Source organism: Plectropomus leopardus, chromosome 15 (genome assembly GCF_026936395.1).
Source record: "Plectropomus leopardus strain MGB_pleo_1.0 chromosome 15, ASM2693639v1, whole genome shotgun sequence".
In the NCBI taxonomy this organism is placed as follows: Eukaryota; Metazoa; Chordata; class Actinopteri; order Perciformes; family Serranidae; genus Plectropomus; species Plectropomus leopardus.
The window spans coordinates 23,788,667-23,802,256 of NC_142190.1; the positions used below are offsets into that span (position 1 = coordinate 23,788,667).

Below are 13,590 nucleotides of genomic sequence, written 5' to 3' on the forward strand. Positions count from 1 at the left end.
TGCATTTGTTTTTCATTCTCATCTTTTTCATTTGCTTTATCAGGACAGTAATGAAGTCTGGGCCTGAGATTGTGAAAGCAGGGCTGCGGTCATTCTTTGAGAGTGCTGCTGATGATATAGAAAAGATGGTAGAAAACCTAAAACTGGGCAAAGTATCCAAAGGCAATCAGGTAGAAGACTCTCACAATACTGAGATGTCCTTGCACATATTGTCATTCCCGAATGTCACAAAAGATCTATTAAACACTGGACTTTAAATACCCTGCGTCCATGATCATGTACGGCTTCTTTCCTTTAAAGCAAGTGAAAGGCGTGTCCCAGAACATAAACTACACAACCATTGCCCTGCTCCCAGTGCTCACCTCCTTGTTCGATCACATTGCTCAGCACCAGTTTGGAGATGATGTCATCCGTGAGTGCTTTCACATGAGTACTATGTCTGATTTTACATGGTGTTTGTTTATGAATGTATCCTGACACTGCTGTACTTTTTTCTGTTCCCTGCATACAGTGGATGATCTGCAGATGTCATGCTATCGCATTATGTGTAGCATCTACTCCCTGGGGACTGTCAAGAATCCACATGTTGAGAGGTAACTCCAAATCTGCACACATTAAAATCTGTAAAGGTGTTTAGAAGCAGATACATTATTTTGCATTTGTCCTTCACATTTACAGGCAGAGGCCAGCTCTTGGAGAGTGTTTGGCTCACCTTGCAGCAGCGATGCCTGTGGCCTACTTAGAGCCCCATCTTAATGAATTTAACGCTTTCTCTGTTTACACCACAAAGACACCCAGGGAAAGAGCAAGTGAGTGCATCTCTCTTTCCTCAGATTTGTTTTCTGCCTGACAAAATCTGGTTTGTGAATTTAATTTCTTTCATTACCCTCCTTATGAATTCCAAAGTCTTGGGCCTTCCCAACGAGGTCCAGGAATTATGTCCAGACATTCCAGAGCTGGATACTCTGCTAAAGGAGATAGGGGACTTGGCAGAGTCTGGAGCTCGTTATACTGAGATGCCTCATGTGATTGAAATTACCTTGCCCATGTTGTGTAACTACCTGCCTCGCTGGTGGGAGAGAGGACCTGAAAACTTCCCAGAGATGGAGAGCCAGATCTGCACTGATGTCACGTCAGAACATCTTAATCAGCTGCTGGGCAGCATCATGAAAATTGTTGTCAACAACTTGGGTATTGATGAAGCCTCTTGGATGAAGAGGTTGGCCGGTGAGCACCTTTCTATACTCTATTAATGTGTCACAGTGTGCACCTGAGTTTTTGTATAAGTGAGGTGACACTATTTGTTTTCTCTCTCAGTGTTTTCACAGCCCATTGTAAGCAGGGCAAAGCCAGAAATGCTCAAGTCCCACTTCATCCCTACAATGGAGAAGCTGAAGAAACGCACTTCAAAGGTGGTGGCTGAAGAGGACCATTTACGGATGGAGGGAAAATCAGAGGGGGATGAGGAAGACGGCACAATACGTGATGAGTTTGCTGTCCTCTGCAGAGACTTGTACGCCCTATACCCTCTACTTATCCGCTACGTGGACAACAACAGGTACAATAAGATTACAAACACCAACACATTACTTCTTTTGAACTGTAGATCCTGTCTGGTGCTGACAGAATTGAACCATAATGCACTTTTCTTTTCATAAATTGTGTGCTAGCCAAACTTGTTGTAACTCTGGGGAGCCTCAAAGTAATTCATTCTGCTACAGGGCAAGATGGCTGACATGCCCAGACCCAGATGCGGAAGAGCTCTTCCGAATGGTGGGAGAAGTCTTTATTTTCTGGTCCAAATCTCACGTGAGTATGATCATAGTGGCCCTTCAGTGTAGCTATTTCTTGCAGCGGGCATCTTTTATTGTATGTCTCCTGTTTCTTTCTCTTTTGTAGAACTTCAAACGAGAGGAACAAAACTTTGTGGTGATGAATGAGATCAATAACATGTCATTCCTCACTGCTGACAGCAAGAGCAAAATGAGCAAGGTGAGTTAACATAACAGTCAGAGACAGTGCTGCAGTGAAGCTGGTATAGTGGCAGATCTCAAATCAGGCATATTGTGTTGCTGTTTCCACCTGGTATTGACATACGTCGTTGGTGATCTGATCAAAAGTGGACAACTCTGAGTCTGTGCGTTTACACCTGGTATGAGACTGTCTCCACATGTGTCTCAAGTGACTTGTTTTACTGGCGTGAGGTTTGTCGTGCTGTACTTTTACTGATGAGTCTGTCTGCACAAACATTAACTGAGCTAACTCACGCCCCTACGAAGGGAAGCCAAATTTTGTAGTGGCCAAACGATTAAATTACACTGTCACCCGATGTCCTGTGGCTCCAGAAATCTTTTCCTGTTGATGTACATGGTGAAAGAGATGTCTGTAAATCAGTGGATATATTTTTTTAAGCATCACAACCCGAAATGACTCATTTCACCATCAGCATTTGATTCATTCTATTCAATTAACAATTGGAAAGTCTAGAGGGGCTGAGTCATTTTATTCCCATTCCAGTTATTGGAGTGCTATATTAGAAGTAGCCGGCTCAGCTGGCAGAAGCCTCTAGTGTACCTGCTCTACGGGCTGCACAGTGGGGTCGCGCAGCCAGTCAGCTACATAATTTCACACTGCACAAGTAAGGATGTCATCTTAATAAACAGTCCTATAATATGGTCCAGGACACATTAGCACATACACTGATGAAAGAATGTGGCCATATACAGCCCAGACCACCTCTGTATGTGTGTGGTCAGATCTCAAGACACATTCAGGACGCATTGGGTGCATTCACATCTGTTCTTAGAGCTGTCCACTTGTGGTCCAGTTGCCCAGGATGCATGTTATAATCAGGTGTAAACAGAGCCCAAGTGTTTCATTCTTTGTGCCCTTGTGTTTTTTTTAATGGTGATTTCAAGATTTACCAACCATTTTCAGCCAGTTACAGATAGTCATTTAAACTATATACTACCCTTACTATGGCTGTAGGAAATTCATAATAGTCAATCACAGATTGTAATCCAACAAAACAAAAAAAGCATTTATGCACCATCTTAAACAGGTACAGGATTTCAGTGCCTGAATTTCTTCATAGTTTCTGATTTTGTATATGAACTATTCATTAATATTCTTGTTAATTGGGTTTGGTTATACATAGCAAAGCCTTCACTAACTTTTGGAGGTTTGATTTTAATTCGCTATTTTTAGAACGATAGCAGTTGTGTTAACAATATTCTCTCTTTGGCTGTCCCTTGTCCTTTTCTTTTGGGTTGCGGCTGGGTTTCCAGGGCGGGGACTCAGAGGTTAGACTTTGTTCCTGCACGACCGCTGTGCTGACCGCATGGCACCTCACTTTGGGGGAGCTTTTCATCAACCTCTCCAGCACACTGGCACATCTGATCCACATACACTCTAGCACATCAGCAAACACACAAGTAGAGCGACACAAACAGAGGCGTGCACATTCCATTCAGAGAGACATGACCTGAGACAACTAAATTAGTGCCAGTGACAAACGCTTTTTCTGTACATGCAGCTGTATCTACTTAGTCACAAATACTTTTCAGTCCATTAAGAGTGGAACAAAACTCAGCTGTGAATTTGTCATTGCTATAAATATGCTGTTATATATATTAATAGGTCATGAAAATCCTACCCAGAAGACTCTTCAAAGGAGCAACAGATGTAGTCTGGATCCACTTACACTGTCATTAGTATTGCTATACCCAAGTGTATGAGCCTCTGCACTTGTGTACAGACACACAGTCTGAGATTAGATCACTCCATTCCTTACACAAAACCACTGAAAACATCTACATAGAATTTAACTAGTGCAAAATTATATAAAAGGGAAAAATGTAACAAATATGCACTAGAAAGAAACACATTTAATCACATAAAGGATCAATGGACAAAAGGGAAGACCCCATATGCGGGCCATCCCCAGTCCTGCCAGTGTGTGAGGGGGGGAGTCTGGAGGCGCTTGATGAAAGTACTCAGCTGTAGAGTTGGGCTCATGGCACTGGGCTTTACACTGAGCCCGAGGTGGCAGTGAGAGCACAGTGCCATCATCCTGTCACTGAGTTTGCTCTTTTCTGATCGTAGTTGAGGTGGAGTCTTCTAGTATGTCTTTTGTTTCCTTTCGTTGAAGGATGGATGACCTGTAGCTTTTGTAATGCAGCTTTTTTGCCACTAGGGGATAATGTTAGTCTTCTCTGTGCTCTTTCTTCTCTCCTCCCTGGAAATGCCATGGCACATCATGGCGTATTTTCCTTTACACTCCCTAGTATCCACACTAACACATTACTTGATGCTTAACATCACTGAAGCAGATTTCTTCAAACATTTGTTGGGTTCCCTTTTTATAATGTGCTCAAAATGACCATAAACCTAACCAATACATTAATTTGCTCTTATTATCTATATTATTACCCAAAATGCTTTGCACCCTGTTTCCTCTGAACTAGTCTTCCATAACACACTTGCGTCTTGCTCTGAATTGAAGCAGGGGCATATATACACTTGAGTTAGAACATCTTGGATAGAGGGGCTAGGGGCCTCTGGAATTTTCTTAATTGTACATGTCTGACAGACAGTTAGAAAGGCTGTAATCAGCCTCTTTTGTCTGCTTTTTCATTTCAGCCACAATATATGTGTCTGAATTTTAATTTGAATTACTTAACTGACCTGCATGTGAAATCTAGCCATTATTTTCACCTAGCTAGCTAAGGATTTTCACTTCAGCCATTGTAAACAGCGCTACAATAATTGGAATTTTGTAAAGGTCAGTGGACGATATTAGGTAATTCTAGTACTTTCTAGCACAATATATATAATAACAGAGTGGTCATAAGCAGAAGTGTGGACTTGTCACATGACTTGGACTCGAGTCAGACTAGAGTAACAAATTTAAATACTTTTGTATCACCACTATTAGTTGTCCCCTGCTGTTTGGGCAACAACCTAAATAATTAATAGGATATCGTGTGTGTCATAAGTAATGTGAAGACTTTCCTTTGCGCACTTGGATAGCATTGTATTGTTTAAACAAACCTTTTTAAACAAATAAATACACATTTTAATAAGCATTCATTATTTGTAAATAAATATATTTTTATTATGTTGGAAAAATTGAATGATAATTGGTGAAAAGCGCATTATGACTTGTTCAAAATTCAAAGTATTTGGCACAGGACTTGCCTGTCTTGACTTTGGACTTTACTCTGGACTTGAGTGCAAAGACTTGAGATGTACTTGTGACTTGCAAAACTGACTTGGTCGCACCTCTGGTAATAAGTAGTGTCAATTTCACTCATTACTACAGTCCCCAAGTTAGATTTACTCTCTCAGTTTGTACAGTAACTTGCACCCTACATTTTTCTGAGGTGGCTGTTACAGTGTGATCATGTTATCTACAATCTCATTGTTCAAATAGAAATACCCTGTGACTTATCATAGAGCATGCATTTAATAGACATCCATCCATATTACAAAATACATTTATATATTATATGACATACATTTGCACATCTTGGAGGACTCCAGAAAGAGCAGATAACAGAAGGACTGAACTCAGCACACAGAAACTAAACAGGAGTTCAGGAGGCGAGCACAGGGACATGTCCCATAGACAGTTTGTTTTACTGTAGGTGTGTGATTCTTACAGCCTGCTACTAACAGGTCTAACTATTAATTTCACAAGTTTTGTTCAGTAACTTCATCTAATATGTAATCTTTCACAGAGGGCTGTGTCGTAATTAGGGAAAAGCACATGATTTTGTTTTAGCTGTTTATCCTGTTGGAATGCTGAATGGGTTGTCACTTGAATGAAAGCTGTTTTCTGTTGCATGTTTTGTAAATGCAATTTCACTGATTTACTTTCTTATAAGACCCATTCCTTTCAGCTTCCCTTTCCCCAAGCCAGCTGTATCCCCACTTTGCCCACGCATTTTCACTATACCCTCTACTTACCAGTCTGAGCTCAGAGAAACAATCATTTCTACAGTTGGGGGAATAACAGGAGATAGACATTCAAATTTAGGCACTTTTTCTTCACACACTGATGACAGTAACATCCCCAGTGAATGTAACTGGGTGTTTCTACTTGGGGAGAACGACTGTTTTCATATTTGCAGAATGAACAGTTTGCAGCACTGTATAAGTGCTGAGTCATCAATAAAAGGTAGGCCAATGTTTAGTCATTAGTATTGAAACAATCACCTCTGTTTGTCATAAGTTTTAATTAATTTTTTGTTTACATTGTGTGATGTACAGTAGCAGAATCAGTTGCATTTTTGCTCTCATGGTGTTGCAGTCATTCCTAGCATTATGGGGAAAAAACTGTTCAGGGCTTGTATCCATGAAAGTGGCAGTCTGGCATTGAAACAGGGTTGTACTGTCTTTCATACAAAGCAGTGGTAACTGTCCAGTCATACCTCTGGCATTTTATGAGATACTGTGAATGCTTTTTGGTTGTTGTCCCTTTTCTCAGGGTGGAGGCTCAGATACTGAACGTACCAAGAAGAAAAGACGTGGAGATCGTTACTCTGTGCAGACTTCACTTATTGTGGCTGCCTTGAAAAAGATGCTCCCCATAGGCCTCAACATGTGCTCTCCCGCCGATCAGGAGCTCATCAACTTGGCCAAGATCAGATATTCTTTGGTAGTTTTTTTCTGACTTTAAATTAACTTGGTATATAGCCATTGTCTAACTTGTATCATATTAAATACTATAATATAATGACGTTATCGTCACAGTTTTACACCCCAAGCCATACTTAGGGGGACAATGGTTACTAAAACCTTTTACTTTACAGAGAGACACTGATGAAGAAGTAAGAGAGTTTCTGCAGAACAACCTTCATCTTCAGGGCAAGGTATAATCCTGTGACTATTAGTGCTGTAGTTTTGTATTTACTTCCAATGAATGGGATCTGTGTTAAAAAATATTCAGTCACAAAACATATAAGGAAGCTCTGTGTCTCTGTGTTGTGTAAAGGTGGACAACCCGTCCATGCGCTGGCAGATGGCCTTGTACAAAGAGATGGCAGGGAAGGCTGAAGATGCTGACGCTCCAGTGAAAGTTGTCAAGAGAGTGCAGGAGGTTTCTGCTGTCCTCTACCACCTTGAAGTGGTGAGCTGCCACTCTCAGCCATATCTGTACTAACTACAGACCCATACTGTCTCTCTAGCGTGGAGTCTGAGAAAGGACCTCTAACAGAGGTGGAAATAACTTTGAAGAAAAAGAAGAAAAGATTGTACCTGACTGATCAAGCCCTCTGAGGCAAATGCTGAGCATATTAGATAAATGTGGAGCATATATCGGAATTCTGACGAAAAACAAACAAACATGACTTTGGGCTTTTCCTGCTGTACTTAAAAAGTTAGCATAGAAAATATTTTAGCCACTTTGCTAAATTCTACCTTTTTTCGCACAGACGGAACACCCGTTTAAATCCAAGAAGATGGTTTGGCACAAACTGTTGTCCAAGCAGAGACGCAGGGCTGTGGTCGCTTGCTTTAGGATGACACCACTATACAACATTCCAAGGTGAGGAAGCTTCACTGTTACAAGTGACATGTAAATGCTGTTCACAGTATAACTAAGGCAGCTGTATTAAAGTGTGAATACAAGTTTTGTTTTGTTGTTTGCATTGCAGGCACAGAGCTTCAAATATGTTCCTTGAGGGATACAAACGCAATTGGCTTCACTCTGAGGGTTACTCATTTGAAGACAGGATGATAGATGACTTATCTGTGAGTATCATATCTGTTTCAGCTTAAATTTTTTTTTTCTGTGCCATTGCTCACCCTTCATCTCCTTGTACATCCCAGAAAGCAATGGAGCAAGAGGAAGGAGATGAAGAGGAGGAAAGAGAAACAAAGCCAGATCCCCTCCACCAGCTTATTCTGCATTTCAGTCGTACTGCTCTAACAGAAAAGAGGTTCGAGAGGTCCTCCCTGATACAACAACAATGAAATGCAGGAATGTGACATAAACGCAGGGTGGCATGTTGCTCCTTTTTTACCAGTTGTCTTCTATTGTGTCCATTTCAGTAAACTCGATACAGATCATCTTTATATGGCATATGCAGATATTATGGCAAAGGTGAGTCACTGCAACGGGTTGTGACTATGCATTGAAGTTGTGCACAATGTACTGTGAAATGCTCATATTTCTTTCATTTCCTCTCCACTTATCTAGAGTTGCCATATTGGTGAGGAAGAAGAAGGGGGAGATGAAGTGGTGGAAAAGGCTGAGGATGAGATGTCCTTTGAGGTGCGACAGTCAGAACTGGTAATGGGCGGCCAGGGGCTGGGGACCAGGAACACAGTGGAGCGGTAGCTCTCAACGCATTGAGTGACGTCATCATCAGAGCATTACTTCACAAGCGCATCTTTCTATTGTCTATGTTTTGTCTCATTATCTCTGTCTGTTCTGTCTGTCCTCTGTCTCTTCTGTCAGTACGTTCTGCTCCATTCATTGTGAGTTGCTTGATTTAGAAACTCAAAGGCTCCAATCCAGATGTTTATCTACTTGATCAGTCAATACAGTATATAGTATGTATATTGATCTGTTCAAAGCCCTTTACAGTTTGGGACAAAATGTTATTGTACTCCAATCTTTAAATGTAGCATTTACTGTTTCTGAAAACCTTTTAGTCCTGTTTTCATTTTTGTGTGCCTCAAATCTGGATTGGGTCTAGTCAGATTAAATTAATGCAATTCATCAACAATATTAAACATCAACAATATTAATAACGATAATCAAAATAATAATCATCATACTAATAATGACTCCCTAAAATCAGTTACCAACTCAGCTTAATGGACAGTGTAAACCACATTGAAGTTATGAAAATCAAAAAATTTGTTTTAAAAAAAGTAGCTCAAAGGGTTTCCTGTTACACCACATAGCCCACCACTCTGTCCATTCCTGTCGTTTTACTCTTTGCAGGTCGTAGAATCAGAGCAGACTGGCAGGGCTTTTTATACTTGATGGTTAACTTTGAAAGGAAACACCAGCTGCCACTGTGCCGGCTTACTACATTCCTTGTGACAAGTTTATGAGTCTCAGACACTTCACTCATTGATAAATCCATTTCAGACTTTACTGTTTAAAGCAACTGAAGCTGAACTTTTGAAAAATGATTTTGTTTTTTTTGGCTATAGACAGTTTGTGCTTTGTCAACAAGTATTGTGGCTTTAAAATACTAAAAAATATTTATCAGTTCAAAATTGCCTTCAGAACCTGTGAGGGCTTATATTAAACTGGGGAGTTGGACATGCTGAAAAACTGTACAAAAAGGCCAGAGATGATGAAGGCCATTCAAATTAAAATCTCTTCTGAAAGTGATTGTGAATGTGATTTAACACCAACTCATTGACTAGTGATGTCATTCCTCCCAGTTTATATGGCTGTCCCATTTGTCTTTCTCTTCTGTCTCTTTTCCCATTGCTCCATGTAATCCCACTTACCTTCATAACCAGTCTTCACTAACTGAATGCTACTGATCAATGTTCCCTTCCCCCACTCACATAGCATACTGACAGACTACAGTGAAAGCCAGTATAGAACATCTAGTGGTAAAAGCTATATTTTCATACACATAGTTTTAAAAGCCATATACAACATACAGTGCATAGTTCATACTCAGTTTTCATTAGACAGCCAGGGACTGCGGTTTGAGGTCCAACTGCACGGCACATAGTGGGTAGAGCATGGCCAGGCATACGTGGGTGGGTGGGAGGGGGGGTGGATGTGGGAAGGGAGGGAGGAAGGGGAGGGGGGTGTTTCAGGGTCAAAATGTGGGATGCTACAAGTTGATATGTGATGTGACTGAACAGAGGAATGTCAATGTGTCCTCTGACTTCAGAGATATTTATGTCATTGCCATTTCCTTTCTAAAAATGGCATTTCATTCACAGTTGGCTCAATACCAGAAATAAAGAATTGTGCATTAGCACAAGTAGAGATAAAAGACCATTTAGTACCAGAGCAATGGTTGTTTGTACTTTAAATTTGCATATTTGAAATCATTCCTTTAAGCTAAAGTGCACTACTATGAAATGCCAAAGAAATATCTCCGATACAGAGGGATTACAGCTCTTGTACAAAGTGTCTCATTTGCAGATGTTGCAAGTGACACACTTTGGTAAATGGCTAAAATGCAAAGCCAAATGGGGCTGTTTCCTGTAGTCTAACGCTTGCTCCAACCAGCAAACGTGAAGAAGTAGAGTAACAACTCCATGACTAATAAAGTGCGGTGACAGAATGTGTGCAAGGGTCAGACAGGTTCTTTAAATGGACAGTAACAACCCATAACACAAAAAACACAGTATTGCTGCACAAAGAAAAGACAATCATCAACAACTGTCGGAATATTTTGATATAAAACAAAATTTTAAAAGTTAAGTTATAGAATTTACCAACTGATAGATGCTTTCTGTTTAAGATAATTTCGTGTATAAATGTGTAATAATACATTTACGGACCATTTGAAATAAAAAAAAATGGTAAGTTGATTAAACTGTGATAAAGTGAAAAGTAAGGGACTTGGAATGAAAGGAGAGTGAATGTGAATTAAAATGTTTAAATTGATATTTAGAATATAAATGGATAGAATGGACAACTCTTTTACATTTTAACACCTGGAGCCCGTTGCACCAGCTTTTTGTTCAACTTAGCCTAGTTTTTACTGAAGTGTTTATTATGTGGAGTATCACTACTTTTTCTGAAAAAAATTAACAAAACAAACTCTACTTTCAATGCTTGTGCTACCACCGGACATGAAAGATAAGACTTGCAACAAAAGATTTATCACCATATTCAACCTGAAACTTGATAAATGCTGTTTAAGAACAATATAAATCTTCGATATTTAAGACAACATGCCTCAGTATAAAACAATGTGTCAATAATATTTAACTGACTTTTGACAAAATAAGTCAACAACATCAGTTGGACTGGCATAATCTGATATTTCCCTCTCATTCTAAACTGTATAAAAACAACTAAGCCTACAACACATTCTTCATGTATGCAGACATAAAAGACTTTTACCTAAATTATCAAAAGACTTGTCGTTTGTGCCCCTAAGTCTTCCTATTCACATAGTTAAATGCTCTTGATTAGTGCCATAGTTTATATTATTAAGTCTTCACTTGCTAAATATTATTATTATATAGTTATGAAAAACTTAAGTTTTGAAGCTAGTAGTTGTTAATAACTTAGGGAGAACTTCACATTTAAAATGGATCAATGAAAAGCTGATACAACTCACCTCTGGTGCATTTAAGACTGCCACTGATTATTTCATCAAATATCTCACCTGAAAGAGGCCACTCTATCTATTTAAATTCTCTGTGTGAAATACAAAAGCAGCACCAAATGCTGATAATGTTTTGGTCCACCACAGGAAAAAGAAATGGAGAAACAACGACTCCTGTACCAGCAGTCCCGACTTCATAATCGTGGTGCTGCAGAGATGGTCCTACAAATGATCAGTGCCTGCAAAGGTAGTCTCGCTCCCAGTCTTCAGTCAACACTATTTGCCTGCACTCTGATTCATCTTACCCATGCCAAGTGTACGACTTTGTCTTTTGTCATATAGGTGAGACTGGCCCAATGGTAACTACAACCCTCAAGCTGGGTATCTCCATCCTTAATGGTGGAAACAGTGAGGTTCAGCGGGTATGTGTTCTAAAAACATTTTTGCCATTTTGAATTTAAAATGAGCCTTAAATAAGCACTATTTATGGATTACCTCCTCTTTTTTTTGTCAGAAAATGCTGGAGTACTTGAAGGATAAAAAGGATGTAGGCTTCTTTCTGAGCGTCCAGGCTTTGATGCAGACATGCTGGTTAGTTTTCAGTCCATGAATGCAATTTTCAACTCCTTAATAGTAATGTGTATTAATCTATAGAGTAAAGAGTGCGCATCTAAAAATGGGTTTATGATCTCCGCAGTGTCCTGGATCTCAATGCCTTTGAGAGGCAGAACAAGGCTGAGGGGCTGGGCATGGTGTCGGAGGAGGGCACTAGTAAGTCTCCAAACTCCACATACCTAATAGGGCCTAAGATACAGCTGTCACAGCTATTGTTTACAATCATTGTGTGAAAGAATATCTGCATTGTTTGAAAGTGCAGATTATATTGTTTAATACAGTATCATCCATCCACCCATCTCGTTACACAGTAAATTACACAGTCACCATGATACAAATGACGATGGCACACATTTTGTTTGAATGAAGAATCAAATGTGTATACTGTAGACCTAAACAACAAACTAAATAAGATTCAAAATGTCTACAGAAGTAAGAGAATTTAACAGGTCAAAAATAAGTGATTATGAAACAATACCATTATTTATTGTATACCACAACTTTCAACCTAGCAGCAAGGCAGAGGGCCTTTTAACAACATTTGCTCAGTACACAGACTACATTTATCATGTATACAGATGATCTAAAACTGTTACAGAGATGTTTTATTTATTTAGAATTTCTTATCACTTTCCAGCACATTGTTGTGACCTAAGATTGGCAACTTGGCAAAAATAAACTTAACTAATATTGAAAATCATGATTATGGCTGAAAATAGGTTTCACATGTGCAAAAGGGGATTTCATATTTTAGAGCAACATTATTTACATTATAAAGTTATATTCATGGAGCCGACAGCTCTGCTCTGTCCAGTATCAGATTTTACAGTATAAAAAGTCAGAATGATGAACAGGAAATCCCAAAGCAAGAAATATCTGGTTATGTGATGTTTTGTTAGTTGTGTAATTAATTTATTTGCCTAATCACTATTAACATAGAAAGGAAATGAATCCATGAAGACAAGACATGAATTAATGAATAGACACCTGCGTATCTATTCATTTTCCACTATTTTTCCATCTGCGACATTTACTGTCCAAATTTAATTTAATGATTAGTTTCCTAACATAAACATTAACACTTGGATAACTGTTAAAAAATAGATTGGATTTTCAATATAACTTTTTAGTTTTAAGTTTAGTTGTTTTTTTAGTATGTCTATTAGTTTGTCTGTTGATTGGGCTTCACCTACCAACTTTTTGTCATCTAATTCTGGAGGTTCATTTGAATTTCTTCCTGAATGAATTTGCCATGGAACGTTGTTAATCTCCCCCTCCTCATCTCTTAGTACTGTTGTCAACACACTGATCCTCTCTCCCTTCCCCACGATCACTGCCACCTCTCCCTTGTCCCTCCTTTCATGGTCCTCAGAGTTGAACCTAGATCGGGGTAAATCATGTTCCTGTCCATCTGCCGCTCTGTCCTCTTATCCATCTCTCTCTCTCCTCTGTCGATCTCGCTCCATCACTTCATTTTCTAACGCTGAAACTCCATCAAGAGAGGATTGGATGCCTCTTTCCATCTTTCATGTTCATAGTTCGCGCCTCTCCTCACATTTCTTGTTCATTTCAAAAGGCAACGAATGGAATCTGGTTTTCCATGGTCATGAAATTCGACTAAAACTGTGGCTGAAACTTTCATGAAAAATATGTCATAAATAGCGATGAAGCTCCTCATTTCACACCTTAGATATCTTTTTCCACA

The 13,590-nt window shown here is 39.4% G+C and overlaps 1 protein-coding gene across 6 annotated transcripts in view; it reads left to right on the top strand.

Annotated features, from left to right (window-relative positions):
• Positions 1-13,590, top strand: part of LOC121952273 (ryanodine receptor 1-like) — a 49,274-nt gene that overhangs the window by 22,239 nt on the left and 13,445 nt on the right. The window contains exons 64-85 of one of the 6 annotated variants that reach the window (XM_088088758.1): positions 44-170; positions 301-412; positions 512-593; positions 679-809; positions 907-1,227; positions 1,318-1,558; positions 1,722-1,809; positions 1,900-1,992; positions 3,288-3,302; positions 6,491-6,661; positions 6,816-6,875; positions 6,998-7,132; positions 7,437-7,549; positions 7,659-7,755; positions 7,834-7,943; positions 8,056-8,107; positions 8,204-8,296; positions 11,418-11,517; positions 11,613-11,692; positions 11,785-11,861; positions 11,968-12,041; positions 13,258-13,275. In XM_088088758.1, the coding sequence (XP_087944884.1) occupies positions 44-170; positions 301-412; positions 512-593; positions 679-809; positions 907-1,227; positions 1,318-1,558; positions 1,722-1,809; positions 1,900-1,992; positions 3,288-3,302; positions 6,491-6,661; positions 6,816-6,875; positions 6,998-7,132; positions 7,437-7,549; positions 7,659-7,755; positions 7,834-7,943; positions 8,056-8,107; positions 8,204-8,296; positions 11,418-11,517; positions 11,613-11,692; positions 11,785-11,861; positions 11,968-12,041; positions 13,258-13,275 (2,390 nt within the window). The remainder of the gene's footprint in view (positions 1-43; positions 171-300; positions 413-511; positions 594-678; positions 810-906; positions 1,228-1,317; positions 1,559-1,721; positions 1,810-1,899; positions 1,993-3,287; positions 3,303-6,490; positions 6,662-6,815; positions 6,876-6,997; positions 7,133-7,436; positions 7,550-7,658; positions 7,756-7,833; positions 7,944-8,055; positions 8,108-8,203; positions 8,297-11,417; positions 11,518-11,612; positions 11,693-11,784; positions 11,862-11,967; positions 12,042-13,257; positions 13,276-13,590) is intronic. The other 5 variants (XM_088088761.1, XM_088088760.1, XM_088088763.1 and 2 more) reach the window with 5 other exon arrangements.